Source organism: Sorex fumeus, unplaced genomic scaffold (genome assembly GCF_029834395.1).
Source record: "Sorex fumeus unplaced genomic scaffold, SorFum_2.1 ptg000061l, whole genome shotgun sequence".
In the NCBI taxonomy this organism is placed as follows: Eukaryota; Metazoa; Chordata; class Mammalia; order Eulipotyphla; family Soricidae; genus Sorex; species Sorex fumeus.
Window position 1 is genome coordinate 2,835,293 of NW_026606118.1, and position 24,750 is coordinate 2,860,042.

The 24,750-nt window shown below is 48.0% G+C and overlaps 1 protein-coding gene across 1 annotated transcript in view; it reads left to right on the forward strand.

Moving 5' to 3' along the window:
- Positions 1-24,750, forward strand: part of PRKN (parkin RBR E3 ubiquitin protein ligase) — a 1,106,313-nt gene that overhangs the window by 178,569 nt on the left and 902,994 nt on the right. Inside the window, exon 2 of the mRNA XM_056126437.1 lies at positions 11,615-11,778. Coding sequence (XP_055982412.1) covers positions 11,615-11,778 — 164 coding nt within the window. The remainder of the gene's footprint in view (positions 1-11,614; positions 11,779-24,750) is intronic.

Genomic DNA, 24,750 nt, shown 5'->3' on the forward strand with positions numbered 1-24,750 from the left:
CCCTAACGTCCTAGCACTGCCATGGATTCCAAGTGGTGATGGGGCAGTCTGAAGTGGCTGGAATTACATGACTCTTTTGGCCAAGTGTCATGCTTCTGGGCAAGGAGCAGTGTCTCTGTGTCTGAATGCTGCTGTGGTTGAGAGGAGCTCCCACACCACGTCATGCTGTTGTTTGAAAGACGAACATGCAGCGGCTTGTGCAGGAGGGTAAAATCAGGGAACAGCAGGTGTGTCCGCAGGTCCTTGGGCTGCTGCAGTCCTAGGCACTCTCTTTTTGATTTAAAAAAAAAAAAAAAGAAATTTGGTTTGCAGAGTTAAACAGGGCAAAAAAAAAAAATCTCTGCCAAAGCTCCACTTCATGCATGTTGGCTGTTGCATGTTGGCTGTTGGAGGGCCATGTGAAGTTTGGAAGGAGGAAGATCTAGTTTAGCATGTAGGGTAGCACGTAGTTCCAGTGAGAATCACAGGCAACAAAGGGGGAGTCTGGGACCCTGACGTTCTAGTTTCTGTCCCATTCTCCGTGAGCCACTTGTCCTCTTCATAACTATGTCTGTGTTGGGAGGTCTCTAGGCAAGACAGTTGGATCAGTGCAATGTGGCTTCCACACCAGACTAGACAGTGCTGGTCAGAGGGGGTGATGACCACTGTGCTCGGTACCCCTGTGGGGATAAACCTGGTCGTGCTCAGGAAACCAGACATGCTGGAGACTGAACCTGGGTCCTTGTTGTGTCCAACGGATCGCCCTTGGGCCCCAACATATCTCCCGGGCCCTTATTTGTTCATTCTGAAAGTGAGACAAGTAAATGCTTTCCCAATTATGCTTCAAAGCTCTCATGAAGATTGGCTGAGATTATGTCTTTTAAAGCATTTTGAAAAATGGAAAAACCTTATCTAAACAGAAGCTAGCATTATCAGTGTCCTAGTCACTTTAGATCAATTATCGTGTATTGTGCGCTCGGTGAAATGGAACTCCATTTGGAAAATATTTTTTTTTGTTAAAAGAAAGGAGAAGACATCCATTTCAGTTCCCCCAAATGTTAAAATTATACAATTGACACTCTAACTACAATTTAAAATCCTATATTTAGCCTTAGGTAAGAGATAATAACTGTTAACACTTGTAATGAGCTAGGCAATTTTCTAAATATTTTTCATGAAGGCATTTAATTTTCACAACAACCTTATGAAGTTGGTACTATAATGTTCTCCTGAGGAATAGACTCTCTGGCCTAAATATACAGTTACTACGAGGCAGACTGAGGTTCTAAGCCACAACCAGTTTCAGAATTCATGATTCTAGACACAGCACATGCTAACAGACTTGCGGTTGAGTTTCTCCCAGTTTTTATCTTTCATCTTCGTTTTTGTTGAAGAAATCTCATCATCATGTGATCATCATATTTCAACAAAATAATTAGCCAAAGACAAAAGATTTGTGTAGTAGTGATGGGGGAGGAGTAAGAGATTCGCTAAATTTTGTAAATGAGTGAAGTAATGGTTACATTTAGATATACCATTGTGTTCCTGTTTTTCCCATTCACCGTTCTTTTCCTCTGTTCCTCATTATTCTTCTGTTTGGAAATGCAGCATTTTAAAGAATTTCACTGTAGTTTATACTTTTTTTACTCAAAGTTTTATTTATTTTAGGTTTCCTATAATTGCATTCCTGTATCGCATATTCTCTGACATTCTCAATCATTTCTTATTTATGGACCTTTTGCACAAACCATGCAACCTATTTGGTTGAAATACATTCCCCAGTTCTTTACATCGTAACTGTCATAGTGCGGCATGTGTGTGGTGTGTAATTACAGAGGAAACTTTATATCTGTTGCTGTGAACATGGTCTTACCTCAGATTTCCACAACAGAATTCAGACTGTGATGTGGCGTATGCAACATAAATTTATTTTCTTATAATTTTGAAGGCCCGACAGCTGGAATTCCAGATCAGCATGCCAGCATGGCAGTAGCTGGTCTTTAGTTGGCTGCCTCTGACTGCGTCCTCCCGTGCACACAAGAGAGGCGGGATAGAGCCAGGCCCGATGCCTCTCCCTAGAGCACCAACTCTGTCATCGCAGCATCACCTCTGCCTTACCCAGGGGTTTCCCCCAGGACCCATCTCTAACCATCTCTGCATGCCATTGCAGTGAGAACTAGACCCCCAGGGTGATCGTGGGGACAGACATAATTCAGGACCCAGCAAATAGCTAAACATGCCAAAGAAGTTTAATACGAATAAAGGAAAACAGCCCCACTTTTCCCTTTTGTTTTAAGGTCTTTAACTTTTCTGATGAATGCCTATTCCTTTCTGAGGATCCCAACTTTACATTTTCTTGCCTCTGATTTACCTGAAGCTTGTGGTTGCTCTTCTTGCGACAGAATCGCTGAGTTTCCAGTCATCTTAAAATGCAGTTTGTTGTAATCCCTGAAGGGTATTTTCCCTGGATACAGAATTCTGCATTGGCAGTGATTTTGCTTTAGGAATTTGAACACGTAAAAAGTGCTAGACTCTAATTATGGTTTCTGTTGCTTATGATGAGAAGCTAGTCAGGGATTGTGTTATTTTAACCCTATACTATATAATTATGTGTGTTTTACTTTAGAGTTGCTTTAAAAAGCTTGTTTCTTCTCTTTGATTCTTAATAGTTTGGCCATGATGTTCCTTGACGTTATATTATTATGTTCACTCTGCTTGGTGTTTGTTGAACATCATGGATAAATAAATTTATTTATTATGTTTTAAAATCTTGTGTGACTTCAAAGAATTTTTCAGTCCCATTTCTTTAATCCACCACATTCCTGCAATTCATTCATTTAAAAATCTTTTAACTGTATTCTTTACTAATTATTTCCTTTCATCTCCATTTTATGTCTAATTGACAGTGTTTTAATTCAGATAATCTGCTTTCACTTCTAGAATGTACTTTTTATTCTTCTATAATTTTTCACTTTTCTTTTTAATCTGTATTTTTTCATTCATTGCAGACGTGTGTGTGTGTGTGCATGCGCGCACACACGCACACGTGCTGAACTTTGAGGATAGTATAACTGAGTGCATTAAAATTTTGTCTACCAGTTGCAAAATGGAAGTTATCTCAGGTTTGTGTCAGTTGAAATTATTTTTTTCCTGAAAATATGCTCCACTTTTCCAGTTATTTCACATGTTGTATAAATTTGTAATTCAACCCAGGACTTTATGAAATTAACTTTTAGAAAGTCTGGGTTCTGTCATATTTCTGTAGTGATAGTGTATTTTTGTTTTATGAGGTTGTTATGTTGATTTTAATAGAATAATCTGTTATTTTAAGGCAGTAGTTTCTTCCTTTCTCCTTTTTGGGTGGAGCTGGGGCCACATCGAGTGGTGCTTAAAGTTTACTTCTTAGTCTGTGCTCAGGAATAACTTTTAGCAGTGATCAGATGAACACATACAGTGCCAGAGAAAGATCCAGGATTGGGGTTGAGTGCATGCAAGCCAAGAACCCTAGCCCCGGTACAATCTCTCTGACCCTAAAGTTAAAATACCATGGTTTTATAAGGATTTGATCTGGTGACCTTCTGTGGAGTCATCAAAAGCAAAATTCCTGACCAAAACTATTTTTTGTGCATAATAGTCATGAGTGTTTTCTGTGGGGAGACTTATGATGAAAAATAACTGTTATGATACTTATTCATCAGAAATATGAAATAGTTTAATAAAGAGTTCTGCTAGAAAACATCAGTGAAGCTCTATCATACCATAACGGGTTGTAAAATAGTAATGGCAGTGAGCAGCTGGACCCCTGTAAGAATCCAGTAAAGGTTGAAGTGTACATGCAATATATTTGATCACTTGACATCCTGTTACTCATCAATTTGCTCGAGCAGGCGCCAGTAACGTCTCCATTTGTCCCTGTTGTGTGCCAGTGTAGCCCAATGGCGTCTAATTGCTCTAAGAGCACGAAGAGCCTCAAACCGATTGTTTAGGGTCTTGATGAAGAAGTCTGACCATCTGGTAGGTGGGTGGCCACACGATCTTTTGATGTCCCGTGGAATCCAGTCGGTAACAGCTCTAGTCCAGTGGTCATCTCCAAATCACATTACGTGTCCAGCCATCTGATTTTTGACGCCTTGGCAAACGAGACAGTGCCCCTGATTCTTGACCATCAACGGAGGTCGGAACTCCAGATTCTTTCTCTCAGTTTGAGTGAAGCGGGTTACTCCAAGCATAGCTCTTTTGATTCCTCTTTGGGAGACCCAAATAGCAAGCTTTATCATACCATAACGGTTGTAAAATAGTAAAGGCAGTGAGCAGCTGGACCCCAGTAAGAATCCAGTAAAGGCTGAAACGTTTTTGAAGTGTTTTGTTTGTTTCATCCTGTTTTCAGTAGAACCCAGGTCTCTGAGGCATATGTTAATGCTGAAAGAACAGTGGAATCAAAGAGATGTGCCTGGAGCCGGAGATTCTTTGTCCTCTTAGCTATTTCTTCGACACTCTTGAAAGCGTTCCAAGCCACTCTTTTCTTCCTGCGCAACTCAGGTGCCAGGTCATTCATCATGTTGACTTCTCGACCTAGGTACACATAACTGTTGCATTCGAATATGTTCATTCTTCGAGAGCAAATGGAACATCAGAAATGAGACCGTTTATCATAAACATTGTCTTTGTGAGATTCAGCTGTAGTCCAACCTTTCCACACTCACGGTCAAAGTCAGCCAGCATTTTTGCCGCTTGGCTAATGTTTGGTGTTATTAGAATGATGTCATCAGTGAAGCCGAGGTAGTGTAGTTTGACCGTCTATCTTCACTTTCCTTCCCATTCCAGTCATCACATGATGTTCTCGAGGGTGGCATTGAAGAGTTTTGGTGAAATGGTATCACCCTGCTGAACCCCTCTCTTGACATGGATGATCACACAAATCACAATCACAAATCATCCTGTTATTCGTTGATTGCCTCGAGCAGGCCCCAGTAATGTCTCCTTCACCCTAGCCCTGAGATTATATTCAAGGCTCTTTAGGAGAATGAGGCCCATCATTGTTACTGGTATTTGGCATATTGGGTATGCCACGGAACGTTTGCCAGACTCTGACGTGTGGGCAGGCTACATTCAGTAGCCTTCCAGTTTGTCCAAAGTAGGAATGAGATAATAAGATGTCATAATAAGATGTCGCGCGGCCGCAAATGCAGCTGCGTGGTTCCAGGAGCTGGTTTTTCTAGTCTCTGGGTCTTGGTCGTTGATGGGATTACACAGTGCGAGGGGGTCAGTTGGTAGGTGTGACCCCCGCCTACTGGAATTTGGAGGATCTGGGTGGAGGATGCTTGGCCCCAGTCTGAGTAGGCTTGGAGATCTCGGCCCCGGAACCCGCGTGGCTTTGTCCCTCTGCCAGTACCTTCATTTGTGCGGAGAGTGGTCTCAGCATGGTGGTGGCTGGTCCTGGAGGTCTTTGGCTGCCGGAGCCCTGGTCGGGGCAGGGAGAAAAGCTCAACCCACTTGATGATCACTTCCTTGTATATTTAATAGATTTTATATCCTGCAATCTAAAAAATTCACTCTGATTCTTTTGTGTTGTTTTATTATTACTGTTCACTGGGTGGGGAATAGATTGATTTGGACTAGATTAAGTAAAAGCTAAGATAGGTTTCAAAGCAATGGTATCACCTGACTTTATTTTTGAAAATAAACGATGAAACTATGGAAGTAAAAACCTTTCTGTCCAGTTTGGAGAAATAGAACAAAGGCAAAAGCACTTGCCTTGCTTGAAGCTGACCCAGGTTTCTATCCACAACGTATGATTCCTCAAGTGCTGTCAGGAATAAACCCTGATTCCTGCTAGAGGTGGTCCCAAAACAAATAAACAAAACCTTTCATACTCTGCCCAAAAAGGACATTCAGTTTTGGAACCCTTTCATTCTGATGCTGAACTGAATAGTTGTCATGGTGCAATATTTGAAAACTTTTCTCAAAGAAGAGCACATTTACTGCCTAAAAAAGCAGCACTCTGAAAGGTGGGCTGTAAAGAGGACAAGAGGGGGGCAAACAGGCCCCAAATTACCTAGAAAAAAGCATTGAATTGCACTTGAATTATGACGCATGAAGTTTGGATCATACACAGATAAAAAAAAGACAATCTTAGTAGACCCTCAGGTGCTCTAAAATCCAATAAGGCAGAAGAGCCAGTGGAGGAAGCTACTAAGAAAATAAGCCTGGTGCTTAAGGGGTGAAATCAGGAGGAGTGCCAAATGCCATGAGAAAATAGCGTTATAAAAACAAGTGCTCTTTGTGTGTGTGTGTGTGTGTGTGTGTGTGTGTGTGATGATTTTTAAGGGCTCAGCGATACCACAGCAGGAGGGTGTTTACCTTGCGTGCAGCCAGCCTGGCCCAGCCGGGTTCGATTCCTCCATCCCTCTCGGAGAGGCCGGAAAGCTACTGATGGCATCCTACCCTCACAGCAGAACCTGGCAAGCTCCCCGTGGTGTATTCCATGTGCCAAACACAGTAACAACACGTCTCACAATGGAGACATTACTGGGCCCACTCGAGCAAATCGATGAACAAGGGGAGGACAGTGACAGTGATGATTTTTAAATCGTCCTATATGAGTGAAAGCAAAAGCTATCATTAACTGTAGGGTAGATGGCATTGTTTGACCAAGACTAATCTCTGAGACTGAATTCACAAGGATTAGTAAGGTGTATTAGAACATTAAGCCCGTTTGTTTGCCGGTGAGTATTGTTCGTCTTGAGTTATACTCTTACTTGATTCAGCGGAAACGTCTAGGTCTCACAGGAGAGGTTCCTCCCCCTGACATCACTTTCCCAAGTGCTGGACACATGTGAATTTCACTGTGATTTACTTCCCTAAAATATTCCTCTGAGCCTCGTACCCAGTCCCCATGATGACCAGGTCCCGATGGGGTTAGGGTTGCCCCCCAGTCAGCATGTGACAAGGAAGGAACAGTCGCACAGATTAATGGGGGCCCACCCATTGGAAATATGAAATTAACTGATAACTTGAAATAATTTGGGGGGGAAGATGAGATGAGTCAGCCTACCTAATACCCATGTGTTGGATGGCTGTTTTTGAGGCAGAGTCTGAGAAGACCATGATTATTGATGAAGAAAGGAAACTACTGTAGTTATAACTGAAACACATCATACTTGGTTCAGACCAGGAGAATAAAATAGCTTGGAAGGCCATTTAGGTGCCATGAGCTGAGGAATGGGGCACAGTCCCCTGTCCTCCCAAGCTAAGTTTTATGCTTCGGAGCTCCTGAACTGTTGTCAGAGATGAACACATAAAGTGAGTTTGGATGCATCTCATTGTTCCTTTATGATTATCAGTGCATTTTCTTGGGTATTGGTGATGACATTATCGATGACACTTCGTGATCAGATGTTCATTTCTGAGCAGTCCTAGTTATCACTGCAGTGATGCATCCCTAGACTTGTGGCTTCTCTGCCAGAACATGGAGTCTAAAGCCTGTCCCTCTTGTTCTGGATGTTTCTACCCATTATGAAGAGGAGAAGAAAAAGGACTACTTGGCTTAGTGGTCCCCCTCTTCCCGTTACATCTCCGCTGCAGTGTAAGTCACTGATGCTGCTCTCATGAACCAGGTCCCTTCTGTGTGGGTTTTGGAGCACAGTTTGCCATAGCCTGAGTCCAGGCTCTCGCCCACTTGTCCTAGTATGTCCAGCTCTCGTCCAGTGCTCTGTGACCAGTGTCTGAGGTTGCCTGCGGTCCCTGAACGAGCAGATGAGGTTAAGGGAGAGTGATCCAAGAGCTTAGAGATCACGGACATAACAAGTGACACGGGGGACCCAACACTCCCTTTTCCTTGCTCACAGCCTGAAGGCAGGCCCTGAGTGCAGTGTCTGTCATGTCTCTCTCCTGTTGCTTCTTCTGGGGACAGTGGTTGGACACCACAGAAGGGATAAGCCCCGTTGCTACCGTTTCTCTGAGAAAGCGTCGCCCCTTCTCAGGGTGCTTCTGTCACTGGGTCCTGCCATTTGCCTCTTGAGCAGGTCACTCACGTTGTTTATCCTCGTCCTTGCAAATATTTTAGTTGGACAAACATCTGCTAGTTGTGTGTATTTGAACAGTCTTTCCACTGTAAATTCATACTTAATCCGTTGCCTGCTATTCCAAACACTCATTTTGATTGTATTTATGTGATTCATCTAAATCAAACTTAAGTTTGAAAGTGCATTTTTTCTATGCCTAAAGGGAAAGGAGGCTTTTAGGTACTAATGATCTCTCTAGTGGTGCAGCGTTATCTGGAAGTTTCTGCCAGACATTCTCTTCCTTGGGCTGGCCTTACAGTTCTTGCCGTTGTGGAATTCCCTCCTAGAAACTCCACCCATTCCGTGTCAGTAGCTTCTGTGTAGTTCTGAGCTGCTTCTCTCACCCACCTTCCCAACTTCCCAGGGTGCTGTTTTTATAAAATCTATCTCCACATAATAATTAGTAATGACAGTAAAATGAAGCAGCTCAGGAAGAGAGACAGTACAGTGGGTAGGGTGCTTGCCTGGCATTTGGTCTAGTCTTCGACACCCCATGTGGTCCCCCAAGTTTGCCAGGAGTGATCTCTGAGCACAGAGCCAGGAGTCAGCCCTGAGTACTTCCGATATGCTCCCCCCTAACCCAGAAACAACAACACTTAAAGATAAGCCACTCACACTACTCAGAAGCCAAGTCCAGAATTAGGGTCGCACTGTCTGCCCACTGGGGCCCTTCCTACTCCGGGATCTCCGCCTGGGGGTTGGTGCTCCTGTGCAGTGCTCCGAGGGAGCAGGAAAGGAGACTCGGGGTCGGCTGTGCGTGATATTCTTGCTCCCCAGGTACAGCGGGACGTCTGCGGGAAGCCACCCAGAGGCACCTTTCTTCCTTCTGTAATCAGCTGTTCTCTCCATGATTTATTTTTATTTGGAGCACTTTTGTTGCATCTGGTACTTCCCGTCTTTAAATCCTGCCCGTGCTGATGAGACCCGCCCGCCTTCTGCCTGTGTGGTGTTTTTGGAGCTGTTTTCCTGCCACCCTGTATCATTGTCATTGTGCCTTGTTCCTTGTTCTGACTGCCTCCCCAGAACTCTTGATTTTTTTTCTTTAACACACCTTTCTATCAGTCGCCAGTGTCAGGGACATCTGAGTGACGTCATAAGGCCTTTTCACGGTGGGTATTTGCCCTTTTTTTAATCACAGGAAAAGGCATGTAGATGTTGCTTTTGCGAATATCTTTGATGGTCTGTCATCACAAAACATAGCAGGCTTTGGAGTTAAATTGAATTCATTTTAAGTCTAACTCTATTTTGAAGTAGGGAATGTTCTTAGAAGAGTCGCCCCACTTATTTAGACTTTCGTTTCCTGGTCAGTGAAATCAGATGAATACCGCGACCTTCCCAGCTCATCAGGGGGCTTAGAAGTGACCTGAGCCGGGTACGACTGCTGCCGTGTGGGAAGCGTTTGGTTCTGATCCGTGTTGGCGTTCTTCACTTGCGAGCTGATGCTGGCTGGGCCATGAGCTGTACCGAGAGCTGGTTAGCGGCTGTGGGTCCATCAACAAGTGGCTCACGTGGCTCCAGGTGTCGGCCGTGAGGCTAGACTGGGATCTTTTTATTATTATTATTATTATTATTATTATAATTGTTATTAGCAGGTAGGGCATTTGCCTTGCACGCGGACAATCTGGGTTCGATTCCTCCGTTCCTCTTGGAGAAGCTGGAAGGCTACTGAGAGTATCCCGCTCACACGGCAGAGCCTGGCAAACTCCCCGTGGCGTATTCCATATGCCAAAACCAGTAACAAAAAGTCTCACAATGGAGACATAAATTGATGACCAATAGGAAGACAGTGCAAGAGTGCTACATTATTATAATTATATTTTTTAATGAATCACCATGAGATACAGTTACAGACTTACAAACTTTCGTGATTATGTTTCAGTCATACAATGATCGAGTGCCCATCCCTCCACTAGTGCCCATTCTCCATCACCAATAATCCCAATAGCCCTTCTGCCACCCCCACCACATCCCCCTCTTTGGCAGACACATTTCCTTTCTCTCTCTCTCTCTCTCTCTCTCTCTCTCTCTCTCTCTCATTCTGGGTGTTATGGTCTGCAATACGGGTACTAAGAGGCCATCCTGTTCGGTCTATAGTCTACTTTCAGCTTGTATCTCCCATCCCGAGTGGGCCCTCCAAACTCCCTTTACTTGGTGGTCCCTTCTTGTCTGAGCTGCCTTTTCCCCCCAGCATGTGAGGCCGGTTTCCAAGCTGTGGAGCAATCTTCCTGGCCCTTATCTCCACCTTCTTTGGGTGTTCGTCTTCCATTCTCTTACTTTATATTCCACAAATGAGTGCGGTCCTTCTATGTGTGCCCCTCTCTCTCTGACTCATTTCACTTAGCATGATACTCTCCAAGTTGGTCCACCTATATGCAAATTTCATGACTTCATCTTTTCTAACAGCTGCATAGTATTCCCTTGTGTAGATGTACCAGAGTTCTTTAAAGGACTGGGGTCTTTTTAAAGGAAAATCTAGGCCCCAGAGGGTGTAGAGCGGGTAGCCCACTTGCCTTGCTTTCTCCCCAGCCCCTTCCCCTGAGCCTGACTCCTCCCCAAAAAATGGTGAACTCTGTCCCCCAGACCCCTGCAACAGATGGGAGAGTCCATGCTGGCAGCTGCATGGACGGCTGGGGCAGCAGAGTGATCGCTTGTTGCTTCATCTCCGTAAGGTCAGCCAGGGACTGTGCACACCCAGTGTCCAAGGCTGACAGGGACCCTTGGGGCTGCTGCCCCCTGCCAGGGAGATGGACCACCCCCCTCTGTGCCGTGCAGGGCCCCCCGCATGTCCGCAGAGCAGAGCGGGTGGAGAGGCAGCAGGGCCCGAGGATGCGTGGCTGAGTCTGTGCTGGCCAGGGGTCCCAATCTCCGTTCAGGGAGGGGAGGGGGTCTGCAGGCTCGGCTGGGAGGGCGGGAGGAGGAAGGGGGGAAGGAGGAGCCGGGGTGCAGGCAGCCAGGCAGGATGCGACTGGCAATGGAGGCAGGTGGGGGACTCCTGGGAGGCTCCACTCTGGGTCTGCAGGGGAGAGTGCCGGCCAGCCACGGGGTCTCTGGTCTCTGGGTGTCTGTGGGGACCAGCAGCAACTCAGGTGTATGCCCTCTGACCCTGGCACCCTCTGACCCCTCTCCCTCAGCACAGCCTGAGGCTCTTCCCTGTGTCATCCCCGACTATTCACCCTGCGCCTTTGAGGTGGACACTGAGGGTGCCACAGAGGGGGGGTGGTGTGTGTGTATCTCTGTGTGTGTGTCTGTGTCTCTGTGTGTCTGTGTGTGTGTTGTGTGTGTCTGTGTCTGTGTGTGTTTGTGTGTATGTCTGTGTGTCTGTGTGTGTGTATGTGTGTGTGTGTGTCGCTGCTGCCCCAGAAGCACCTGCCAGACTCCAGAACACCTCTGTTCCCCAAAGCACGCCCTGTGGTCTGCAGGTGGCCAGCCCATTGGTCCTCTAAACGTGGTCTCCCCACCCCCCGACATTGGGATGTGCATTTCCAAGGAGAGGGGAGGGCGCGGGGCTGTCATGGCCCCCCGGCGGGGCCCTCTGCGATGCTCACTTGTCTCCTCTCCCCTTCTCTCCGCAGTGTTCGTCAGGTTCAACTCCAGCCATGGGTTCCCGGTGGAGGTGGACTCCGACACCAGCATCTTCCAGCTCAAGGAGGAGGTTGCCAAGCGACAGGGCGTTCCGGCTGACCAGCTGCGGGTGATTTTTGCAGGGAAGGAGCTGCGGAATGACCTGACGGTGCAGGTGAGACAGCCCGGGTGGGGGGTCTTGGGAGGCAGCCCACCCCATGGTGGACGCTGCCAGGCCGGCGTTCCCGCCCGCCGGTGTCGTTGGAGAGAATCAGTGGCGCCTGGAGACACCCTGAACTTTCCCTCCGCTCCGCTGATTCTGACCTTCTTAGTTATGCGTTAAGGCAGCAGGTAGGAGGGGGAGGGAGAGGGAAGACAGACAGACAGACACAGAGCACGGTGAGGTGGGGCGTGACTGCTCCTGGCTCCCGTGCTCTCTCCTCTCCACCTTCTTCCAGGAAAATCGTGGTGAGGAAGTTCAGGGCATGTCAGGGATGTGGCTCAGGGGTCATGCCCAGCCGTGAGCCCTGAAGGCTGCAGCCAGGTGCTGCTCTGCCCTGCGCCCACTCCCTGTGTGAGTGAGGAGGTCTCTCCCTCTGGACCATGCATATCCGGAGCTGGGAGCGAAGACCCAGCAAACGCGAGACTCCTGCTGCCTACATTGAATAATTTCTTTTTGTTTGCTTTTTGGGTCTCACCCAGCGATGCTCAGGGGTTATTCCTGGCTCTGCACTCAGGAATTACTCCTGGTGCTGCTTGGGGTACCGGATGGGATGCCAGGGATCACACCCAGGTCGGCTGCATGCAAGGCAAACGCCCTACCCGCTATGGTATTGCTGCGGCCCCTACATTGAATATTTGTATTTAGTTGCCTTGGTGTTACAGGCATGAATGGATATATAAGATGTCTAGTGATGGATATATTTTAAAAAATTGTTTTCGTTTGAAGCACCATGCTTTTCGAAGTTATTAATAATCAAGTTTTAGGCATATGATGCTTCAACACGGACCACTGACCAGTGTTGGCTTTCCCCCACCAGTGTCCCCACCCCTCCCCCCACACACACCTGTCACCTGGTGGACATACGTCAGGCCAGGGCTGTGCTGGGCTGGCCCGCTTTCAGTGCTGTCCAGGGCGTCTGGGATTTCTGGCTGTACCCCTCTCCAGCAACACATGTAACTGGGGCCCCTGCACCTGCGGGCTCCTCGCTCCCCTTCAAGATGCCCCTTAGTTTGATGCTTTACTTTGCCAACCGTGTGTCTCTGCAGGATCTGTAAGGCGGCACAACCCAGCCTTGGCTCCTTCTGCACAGGACCATGCCGTACAGCTTCCCCAGAGTATGGGGGTCCATGCAGTATCCGGGGGTCCACACAGTGTCTGGGGGTGCATGCAGTGTCTGGGGGTGCATGCAGTACCCAGGGGTGCATGCAGTCTCCGGGGGTCCATGCAGTATCTGGGGGTCCATGCAGCCATGCCAGGAGAGGCCGTCAGCCCAGGAAGCTCTGAGGTGCCTGCAGCCCTATGTGAGGTTTGGAAGGAGAAAGACCTTGTGGCCAGACTGGAACTCGGTGGGAAACTTGGATGGGCAGAGCACCCGTGTCTCCCCTGGGGGAGTCTATGCCTGCAGCAGGGGCTGGCGCAGGTTACAGGGGTTGAGCTGCCTTGCCCTGGGGGATCTAGGCAGAGTAGCGTGCCTTGGCACGGTGGGGGGGGGGGGTGTCTCCATAACCCCCAACCCCTGGGGGCCAGAGGCCACAGGCTCCATCCAGGGTGTTGGGAGGCGTTGGGGACCTGGGTGTTGGACTTCAGAGTCTGCCGCTGAAGAGAAGAGGGGCCCTGGGGGAGAGCGATCCCCTCTGGGGGCCCCGTGCCCCAGGATGAGACCTCCGCCCCAGCGCAGGGGCTTCTGAAAAGAATTCGGGGAAGAGGCGAAGGGCGAGTGGCAAGATGAAGAGGGGAAGGGGAACGCACCCTCGGACCTGCTGAGGGGTGGCTCTGTGCGGAAAGTCTCGAAGCTTCCTCAGGTTGGGGAGAACCGTTGGCTGGAGTGGTGGAGAGAGGAGGAGACCCAGGCCTTGCCAAGGGTCGGCCACTCTGGGGGGCTCCTGCGCTCACTACCGTGGGACCAGGGAGCCCGGACCAGGGAGCCTGGACCAGGGTTCTGTCCAGCAGACGGGCCCGCAGAGAAGGAGCCATGGTGAGTGTCCGGGCGGCAGCTGCTCTCCCAGCCAGGCAGCCTGTCTGCGAGGGCGTCGCTGCCCCCGACTGCCAGGGTGGGCAGCAGGGGCTGTGACCAGTGGGCGGCCAGGGCCAGGAGGCGCCTGACATGTTGAGCTGGGAAGGGCCAGGGACCCTGGCAGGATGGCCCCGGGGTCTAAGTTAGGCGGATTGTTGCTCCCTCCAGGGCCCATCCTGCCCTTGGTTTGGAGGAGTGGGGGATTCCCATCCTCAAGTCCCTAATGTGGGGACTCCTGGGCACTAGGATGCCTTGTATGACCGAAGGCAGTGACCACATGCGGTACGGGTGCCTGGCCTCCTGGGCTCCCGGCCTGTGTCCTCTCCAGGGCCCTTCAGACAGCCCCGTGCTGTGGCCAGAGGCTTCTGCAGGCCTGGGGGTAGGTGCTGCAGGGCCAGGACGGATGCCTCAGCCTGCTGGGTCCTGGGCTCTTCCCAGCAAGGCTCTGTTCTTCTCAGTGTCCTCTTGCTGTTCCGGCTGGATCCGGTGTGAAATGAAATGGCAACAACAATAATGTCGGCACCTACCGATAATAACGATCTTAGTGCCTGTCTTGTCCGAGTTTGTCTGAGGGTCTTAGAGGAGAACACGAGGCAGGAACACCGCACAGGCTCATGTCAGTATTATCATTACCCCATCGTCGTCCTGGTGGTCTTAGTTTCTTGGGAGTGTGGGGGGTCACTGTAATAATGTGAGGCTCCGCTCCTGAGTGAATTACGGTATCTACTGTACAAGCCCGCAACAGATCAGAGCATTCGGTTAATACTAATGGGACATGTATTTTACTGGGGCAAATGCATTTGTAAACATTTGCATGTTTGTGATATTTTTGCCTCTTAACAAAAATGGGAACTCTGGGGTCTGTAGAAATAATCTCGAGCCTTGTCTATGCAGGTTTTATTGTTCTTATTCTAAAATTTAAAATATTAAATGCAATATTTAAATAAAATCTTTAAATAAAATGTAAAATGATATTTTTAAATTCACTTTTAATTTTTCCCTACGACACCGTGGTTTACAAAGTAGCTCAGGTTTTATCATGATAGAATTTGAATTTAGCAATCTTCAGATGACTTTAAATTTTTTCTGGCTAAATGCAGAGAAAAATCAAAGCCTAGAGCTGCGGAGCTCAGCGGAGATTCATCATGGCATTATTGCTTCTAAAATAAATTTTCCTAAAGCGAACGTCTGCCACAGACCGTGGTTGTTATAATCAAATTGGAAGGAGTGATACAGGTTTTCCTACTTTTTAAACAATGCAGCTCGATATGTGTTTTTATGATTTCCCTTATACCTACAAGCATGCGCTATAAAATATTAATCTCTGGCATATTATTCACAGTGGATTGCTGTTCTCTGTGAAGAGCTCTTGTCAGCTCACAGAGGCGCGTTTGGGGAGTCCCCCGGGGGAGGTCACCTTCACCGCCCAGGTGTACTGCCTTCATGGCAAAGACCCCACTACAGAAAGTGAATTCATCTCCGCTTACTTTTAAATTTGTTCTCCAAGGTATGCAGGGAAAAATAAGATTCTAACGGAGTTGATGTTATCGAAACTGGCACGTGTGGCGATCAGATTAGTGGCTGAAATGACGGGGCTGTGAGACCGTACTCCAGAATTCCTCGTATTTCCCTGGACTACATTATTACAGTATCGTGGCTGTCAGCGTGGGCGTATCAGCAGGGGGCCGGGGGTGTTAGGAGCAGACCAGTGATCTAGGTCAGGAACCGGCCCAGGCCATCACGGAGGTGGACAGTTCCCAGGAGAGCATGTCCCGTCCAGCCGGACTGAAGGCGTGGCCTTGGGTTCTGGCAGAGGCCTGGAAGAAGCCGTGTTTGGGCTGAGTGCAAGGTGGGACGTACGCGCTCAGAGAAGCCTCTGGCAGAAGGGTCCCCTCTTTCCAGAGCGTGGGTGATTTGGGGGGACATGGGGGAGCAATGGGGTGGTCCCCAAGCGTGTCTGGGAATCCAGGGGTCCCTCCTGGCAGTACTTAGCCCAGTGGGACGGCCTGATGATTCATTCCCGGGTGGGTGCCTTGGTGCTGCGTGTGCCAGCCATGCTCGGACACTGCCCAGGGCATACCCAGCCATGCTCGCTGCCACCATTGCATACCCGCAGTGCTCAGGGGACCGTGCCATGCTGGGGACTGAGGAGCAAATGATCCCGAGGCAAAACTGTGTCATTGGTTACTGTCTGTATTCCAACATTTGTGGCGTGTGTAAGCAGACCTTCACCCGTGAGTTGAAATCATATTCAATGGCTAGAATAATTTAAGTTTTTGTGACCTGGCTCCACGTTGACGTGTTACCCTCAACAACATTCTAGACTGTTTCTGTCATGGCTGACACGTGGAACTCGGGGAACCACACGTGGTCCTGTGTTCTGTCAACCGCTGTGCACAAGTACCACTTAGCCGTGCCTGGAAAGTTGGTTTCTTAAAGAGCTTTATCTCTTTACTATAGAATCAAGACGTACTATTTTAAAGTTGATACATCTTAGTTATTAAATTATTACATAGACTAATTATCAATGCTATTTACATGCAACACATACAAGGTCTAAAATTCAACAAATAAAATCATACCTGCAAGCCCACTTCATTAATAATTACTAATTCTTTACTCTTTATGTTCTCACTTATAATTCTACCCTGTCTAATTCTGTAAGGTTCTCTTGTGTTTTACCGAAATTATAAATTCGTGTCACCAGAGGACATTAAATAAGCAAACTTTTGATATCTCTAGTATTGTTTTATCTTACTAGTACTTTTTTTTATATTCTTGATAAATCTAGTACTTTTTGTATTGACTTGGGTGTTGAGGAATCGGCAGTCTTCCTTGTTAACTTGCTGGATAAACCAGGGAGTTACACATTGCAAGTTGGATGGTTACATTTTATTTAAGCATGCCCATGGCAGAATACTAGTGTTCTCAGATATTCTTGTACAAACTTAGAGCATATTCACCCCACTTTAACCACTTCTGTTAAGTTGTCCGTTCTCAGCACAGGCTCCATCCTTCAGGGCGTGCATTCCGATGCGTGGCAGGAAGTGCTGCCTTGAAGAAGGGAATCGGTCCCCTAATTTTCACAAATAAGTGCTTAGTGTGCAGAGAGAGTGGAGAGAGGCAAGATGGGGTAATTGCTGGTCTTTCCTATTTTCATTTTCTTTCTTTGTCTTCCTAAGAGTCTGAGAGAATAAAGCGTTCGGGCTTGTCATAGGAAATGAGAAAAATTTGCCAGTGAAGGGAGCTTCTGTTAATAACTTTCCAGGACCCAAGGTGTGAGCAGGCAATGTCCTGGGAGACCAGGGGGATGGACGATGTTTTTAGAGAGAGGTTTTTCCTGCTGCTTGGGGAATGGCTCATGATGCTGTGTGGGGCTGGAGTGTAGGACCGTGGGTCGGGAACTGGTCTTGAGTGCAGCAAACTGGAGTTCGGTCCCCCACACCTGCACATCCGCAGAGTGATTGTGAGGGCAGAGCCGGGAGCAGGTGTGTGTCCCCCACCCCCAAACAAACAGCAAAGGGGACTGGAGCAATAGCACAGCAGGTAGGGCATTTGCCTTGTACACAGCCGCCCTGAGTTCAATTCCCAGCATCCCATATGATCCCCTGAGCACCACCAGGAGTAATTCCTGAGTGCAGAGCCAGAAGGAACCCCTGTGCATCGCCAGGTGTGACCCAAAAAGAAAAAAGAAACCAGCAAAATAAAAATCTCATAATGAAAATGGTTTTAATTATGAAACCTACCTGAGCGGCCAGTGGGATCCATACCAGGTAAACTGCGCTTGCCTGAATGCGGCAAGTCCTAGTTGGTCCCCAGACCCACAGAGGGCCTCCGAGCCCTCCAAGAACATGCCCTGAACACAGACTCAGGAATGAGTCCTGAGCACCCTGGGGGTGGCCCAACAAGCAAAACCCGAGAAACAAGAAACCCCACATGGTAAAACTGTTAAGAAGTGTTTGTGCAGTTTATAATCACGATATTTTAAAACCCGTAATAGGGTCAGTTCTTGATCTTGCTCTCAGTTCCCTGGTTTTAGGGTGCTGTTAAGAGGTCTGTGAGGTCCTTTCCCTTCTATAAATATGTCGCCTTCTTCTCTGAGCCAGAGTTTCCGAGTCGAAGGACAGACAGGCAAGTGGAAATATGGAGGGGCAAAAGAACCGAGTGAGCCCACGTAGGGTTCACTTCCGGGGTGATGGAGTGGACACTCTGTGCTCTGCTGGTCACTTCTGGGATGATGGGTGGGCACACTCTCCCCTGCTGGTCACTTCCATGATGATGGGGTGGGCACACTGTCCCCTGCTGGTCACTTCAGGGATGATGGACTGGGCCGACTGTGTCTTGTGGGGGCACTGCGGCTCTGGACACTGCCTGGGTGACAGACACAGACTCAGACGTGATGAGCCCAGCACCCAGAGCAAATTTCAGGCCCCCGGGAATGTGAATTTCTTGGGCTTTTCTTTTTACCAAATAGATTTCAGCCATAGTAGCAGACCCGTAACCTGGACTAATGATGTATGTGGACACAGAGTAAGAGCCCCCTAACCACAGGACCTGCAGAGACAGGGTCCCCAGCCTCCCCCAAGACAGGCACCACTGGGGTTCTGGATGTCCACCGTGAGGCTGGGAGGGGGTCCCAGTCACCTGCTGGTGCTGTCTGAGCCAGTGATTCAGCATCTGCTCCCCAACTGCCCTGGGCAGTACCACACCCACACCATCCCTATGTCCGGGTGGGCTGGGAAGGAAGGATCCAGGAAGGAGGCAGGGTCCAACTCATGCAACGGGCCACAAGGACCCCCGCTACTCTGCTGCCGTGCAGACCCAGCCGCAACAGGGAGTGGCTTCCCTGCCCTGTCTGGGGACTCACTGTCGGTGGGGGCACTGCCCCCTTCCCCTGTCAGGCAAGTGTTGGGAAAAGCACATGCCAGAGGCATAACGTAAGAGCAGGGGCCCCCAGCACCATAACTCCAGATGCCCGGGTTGTAAAGGAATCCCACCAGGCCAGCGAGATCTCAGGGTCCTCTGAGAACACAGGTCCAAGGAGGCTGCAACTGGGATCCTGACTTGAGAGTCTCAGGAAGTTGGAATATTACAGATTGATGTGAAATGCTTTCATAGGCTGGAAGAAACAGGCTTAGAGTAGTTAGAAATCTGGAAGGAGAAATTGAAGACACAAAGAACAGTGGGAGGGAAATTTTGGAATTGAAAAATGTCCACTGAGAAGTGCAGAGCTCACGGACAGGCCAGCAGAACTATGGACAGAGGACAGAGCATGAGCGAAGGAAGGAAGGGAGTGAGTGAGGTGGGGGGCTGCGGGCTTCTCGGGGGCATTGGGACTGTAAAACATCAGGGTCCCGGAACAGGGGTCAGAAGGGGCAGGAATGAAAAAGTGTGCAAACAAATAATCGTCCAAAGGGTTCCAGTTTGGTAGTGGAACATGAGGAAATGAAAGTAGGGCAGAGCCAAAGAAATCCATCCCCCGGATGTGAAGTTCTGAAAAAGACAGAAGCAGGGAAGGGTTGAGTGGAAAAGCACAGCTCATGATGGTGGGGAACAGCGGGAACTCCGTGGGTTTCTCCTCAGAATCCGAAGGCTGGAGGATGTGGCGCTGCTTGTTTTGCAGGTATAGAAAGGATTCAAATCCCACAAAACAAGAAATAGATGTGCCATGTAGCCAGGTAGCTAAACATATCAAAGTCACAACTCCAAATGCTGGTGAAGATGTGGAGAAACTGGGGTGTTTATCCCTGGAGAAGTGGGATAGTAGGATGGGAGTTTCTTCGAAAGTAAGCGTGCCCTTCCCACTGGCACAGTGGTGTGTATCCCGGAAACACAAACATCCACAGCGCCACAGCAGCTGTGTGGGAATGTCTGTGGCGGTTTCATTCACTTGAACCTCAACCTGGAAATAACACTGCTGGTACTCCTCAGGTAGATGATCATATGAATGAAGGTCCCCTGTTCTGAGGACTACTCCTTCAGACTACCAAAGGAGCAGCCAACGCTCCACACAGCTATCTGGGTGGATCTCAGGTCTCAAGAATTATGGCAGCCAAAAGGAAAGGGGTGGGAAGGGCACGGATATTGCAGTGGGCAGGCTGCTTCCTTGTAGGAGGCTGATCCAGGATCCATCCCCAGCATCACTCATGGTCCCCCCAAGTACCACCAGGAGTGATTCCCGAGCAGAGCCGAGAGTAACCCCTGAGCGTCGTCAGATGTGGCCCCCAAAACAACAACAAAAAGAAACAAAAAAGAAAAAGAAGGGGTCAGAGAGATAGGATAGTGGTTTGGATGCTTGCCTGGTATGTGGCCAACCCAGGTTTGGTTCCAAGCACCCCATACTGTCCTCTGAGAGCGATCAGGAGTGCTCATCGAGTGTAGAGCCAGGAGTAAGCCCTGAGCACTGCCTGCTGTAGCCCCCAAAACAAAAAAAAAAAGAAAAGAAAAGAAAAAAGGAAGGAGAAGGAAAAGAGAAGCTTTTGAAATCTGGAATTGTAGTTTACTGGGCAACTAGATTATAGCAATGCAGAAGAAATGGTCGGTCCCTCCAGGTAAGGAAGGCTGGAAGCAGGAGTGAAGTGTGTATTGTACATCAGAGGGCATCAGTCGGGACCCCTGGTAGTTGCATGAATGTTCGTATTGGTGATAACTGTGAAATCTTACTGTGGTTTTGCAAGATGTCATCATAGAGAGAAACAAGGAAATATCTCCTGGATCTTTCTTATTTCACGTAGTTGCATGTGAATCTGTAGGTGTCTCGAGGTAATTTTTAAGCAGCTGCAGTGATAGCACAGCGGGTAGGGCGTTCGCCTTACAAGCGGCCAACATGCCCGACCCGAGTTCGATTCCTCCGCCCCTCTCGGAGAGCCCGGCAAGCTACCGAGAGTATTGGATATGCCAGACACAGTAACAACAAAGTCTCCAATGGAGATGTTACTGGGCCCGCTCGAGCAAATCGACGATCAACGGGAGGGCCTTTACCTTTACCTTTACCTTTTAAAACTTGCAGCAGCTCTTCTTTCTTTCTCAGAGAAATAGAAATTCCTTCTTCCTTTAGAATTTAAGCCTGTTCTTGCACAGAGTTGGGAATGGGTGACCTCCCCTCATCTCCCTGTGCTTCCGGGAGCCTGGCAGTCACGCCCACGAGCTGTCTCTGGCGCCCCCTCAGCTCATAAGGGCCAGGATCTAGAGATGCACAAGTTGCTCCAAAGAGAGCAACACAGAACGATGCACCAGAGAGATGCTTCCGGACCCCAGAGTCATCATTCAGTTAAAAAAATCAAATTAACCACAGCTGTGTAACCATATTTGAAATTTCATAATGCCTGGAGTGTGTGGCTACACTTGGCAGCCGCACGACATTTTATATGTTGGTGATCTCTTGTATAAGGGCTTACCTGGCTCCAGAGTGAGATCTAATAATCTTCACACACTTTCCTCTTGGAAAAATTTTGGATCCTCTTTAGTGGATCCAATAACTTGTTATGTTATTCATAACAAGCAAGTAAGTAAAGTAAAGGCCCTCCCGTTGATCATCGATTTGCTCGAGTGGGCCCAGTAACGTCTCCATTGGAGACTTTGTTGTTACTGTGTCTGGCATATCGAATCCGTCACGGGGAGCTTGCCAGGCTCTGCCGTGCGGGCGAGATACTCTCGGTAGCTTGCCGGGCTCTCCGAGAGGGACGGAGGAATCGAACTCGGGTTGGCCATGTTGGCTGCGTGCAAGGCAAACGCCCTACCACGGTGCTGTCGCTCCAGTAATACAAAATAAAGTATTTAGCTCCTACTTTAGGGGCAGGGTTTGGGGGTCGGGGTGGAAACATTTGAAATATGATGGTGGGTAGGTGTAATGGTGGAGGGACGGGTGTTGGAATCTTAAATGTAACAGGTCATTGTGAACAACTTTTAAAAATTAAGATAAACATTTTAAAAAAGCATGTAAGTTTGTATTTGTACCTGGTGTAAAGGAATAGTATTTGTTAATGCATGATTTTTCAGTATGATGCTTTGAGAAATAGTATAACTGATTCTCAGATGCATTCAGAGACTAATCCACATACTGCAGGGCGAGTAAGCCAGGGATATTATGCGTGTTAAAACACTTGAACTTGATTTTTCAGTACTTTACATGCCTGAATGAACATGGTTAGTACGTGCATTGTGAAGCTTTCACCAAATGTTTCCAATTTCAAATGGAGAATAATAGTTCTTGAAATTTGTGTACTCCGGTTGTAGGTTACACCTCTTTTGCACATTGACTCGAGAGTCCTGATGCTTCAAGGAAACAAATAAGCACCTCAGACAGTCGTCGTGGCTGCAGTTGTCAGAGGGAACATCACCTCATGCCTCCCATCTGAGGGTTGGCGTGGGGCATGGGACCACACTCCCCATGCTCCGGGGCTTTCATGTTTGTTTTATTTTTATCTTTTTTTTTTTTGGCTTTTTGGGTCACACCTGGCAAAGTACAAGGGTTACTCCTGGCGGTGTTGGGGAGACCTTATGGGATGCTGGGAATCGAACCCGGATCGGCCACGTGCAAGGCAAACGCCCTACCCGCTGTGCTATTGCTCCGGCCCCTTCTGATTGTTTTCTGGAGTGACCCTGATGGAGCTCAGCAGACCACATGTCGTGCTGGGCATTTGAACCAGGGGTCACATCTCTCTTATTGATACCCCAGAGGTACATAGTAAAAGGACATCATAGAGGATGGTTTCATTTGTGAACTAAATTAAAATTCTTTTTTCCTTGAATAATGACAGAGAGAGGCTAGATTAAATGTGGGACCCTGAGCACATTTCCAGCATTCGATTGTGTGTGTGTGTTTGTCCATAAAAGAAGAATTCTGCAAATAGCAGTATGAATGGCCATTATGTCTTATTTAAAATTCTTTTTTTCCCTCTGACTGGGAACTGAGAGGAAGCCAGGCCGGCTCCCATTGTCCACAGAACTGCCGCAGAATGAACGCCTTCCGTGTCAGTGGAGTTGTGTCAATGCGACCCTTCATCACTCCAGGAATAATACAGGCATTTTCTCCAAAGGGTTGACTTGTTAATAGAATTTATTGCTGGCCTCATTCAATTAGCTCAATACAGACACCCTCTTTAGTCCCTCCCGAAGAAGTGCTGCATTATTCTCGTCGCTGGTAAGCTCCGCCAAGTGTCAGAGTGTAGAATTAAAGGATGGTGTCTCTACAGAGCAAAGTGCTGTTCCAGGAAGGGCCTTATTTAATCGGTCCGTGACTGGCTGTTTAGAGGTGTCAGTCAGTGAGAGTCTCTGAATTACTCACCTCTTTGCATAATTCAGAGCCCTCCAAAAGGGTATTTTTTCTGTTGAAAGGAAATCTTGACATTTGTGTGCCCCTGCAGACTTATGAAACATCTTTGAGGATTGCCATGGATAATGCAGACTTGGGGGCGGGAGGGGGGGGTGATGTGGCAGTTCTGTAGCTTATAAGAGGATGAAGATATATAGTGTGGATTTATTCAGAGGTGCACATCTCATAGACGTCTCTCCTGCTCGGAGTGTGCTCGGATCAGAGGTAGGCGGTGTGGGAAGGAGTGGAACTCCAGAGCCAACCAGACACCTAAATCTTCACACCGGATGCATTTTATTAGAGTGTATAAGACAAGAGCCTGCCTCGGAGGAGGCCTGACAAGTGAAAGGGAAGAGATTACAAACTGTGAAATCTTATTGCTATTCACTGCAGTTCTAGTTTCAAATTTTCTCTTATGTTGTCTTTAATATTGGACTCAAAAACCCGCCGTGCAATTGACCTGATTTTGCTTAAGATTTTATTTAATATAGTCATCATCCTTCAGAGAAGAATTTCCGACTTGATAATTTGACTCCGAATCATTTATCTCCAAGTTCCTAAACCCAAAGGTTGTTCACCCAAATTTGCCTTTTCTTTCTTTCCTCTTACTAAGAAATCATATCAAGTCTGAGATTATTGTCAAAGAACAGTGAAAGATTTCATAGGAAAAACCTCCTTGCATTCTTCTCTGTCAACTCACTCTCTTCCATGAATATGCAGGTGTGTGGTTCCCCGTTTCCTGTCACGGCCAGGCTAGTTTGTGCAGTGTCAGGTAACTAATGCGTTCTTTTGGGCGTTGCTTGGTTGGCTGTCATTTATTTTCCTTAGGCAGCAGTTAATCTGGGCCTAAATTTAGGTCTGTGTAATAAAATAATTTATGTTCATGCGGCTCTGTCCACCACGGCTCACATTTGATCCCCAGCTCCAGAAATGGTCCCCCAGCTCAGTCAGGATTCACTCCTGAGCACAGATGTTCAGGAATAGCCCCCTGAGTGTTGCTGAGTGTGTGCTTCCTCCCCCCACCCCCAAATAACTAGCCCCCATAAAATTTATTGTAGCTCTAACTTCATGAGGCTCATTAGACAAATCACAGTTACATGAGCAAGGGGGTACCTTCCTGTCCTAGCCTGCTTTGCTGTGAAGATGTTCTCCCTTTAACTCGGCAGATCAGGGTACAATGCCCAGGAACCATTGGGAAGCAGAGAATCCATTCACTGAGATTAGCACCTGCTTGTGAACGGTGCCCTGCCAACCTGCAGAAGGCCCTTGTGGTGTGCTAAGAGAGTGTCCAGTGCTCGGGCAGACCCATTTGCAGGAGAGAAGACTATGGACTCGTCCTGGTTTGTAGGATAAGTTCATGAGTCATCGGGGGAGGGCCACAGACAGCGCTAGTGTCTGCTGTTCATTATGAATTTTTAACGATGATTTGATATAGACTCGTGTGATTTTGTGTGTCCACACAGATAAGCAGGCGTTTATTTGTGGAGTGCGGACCTGGGGGAGGACACCATCAATTTCTGTACACCACGTCTCATGGAGGGATTTAGTCTGTGGTTAGGGTTTGTTTTGCTGTTCTCGTCTCCTCTTCTGAACTCAG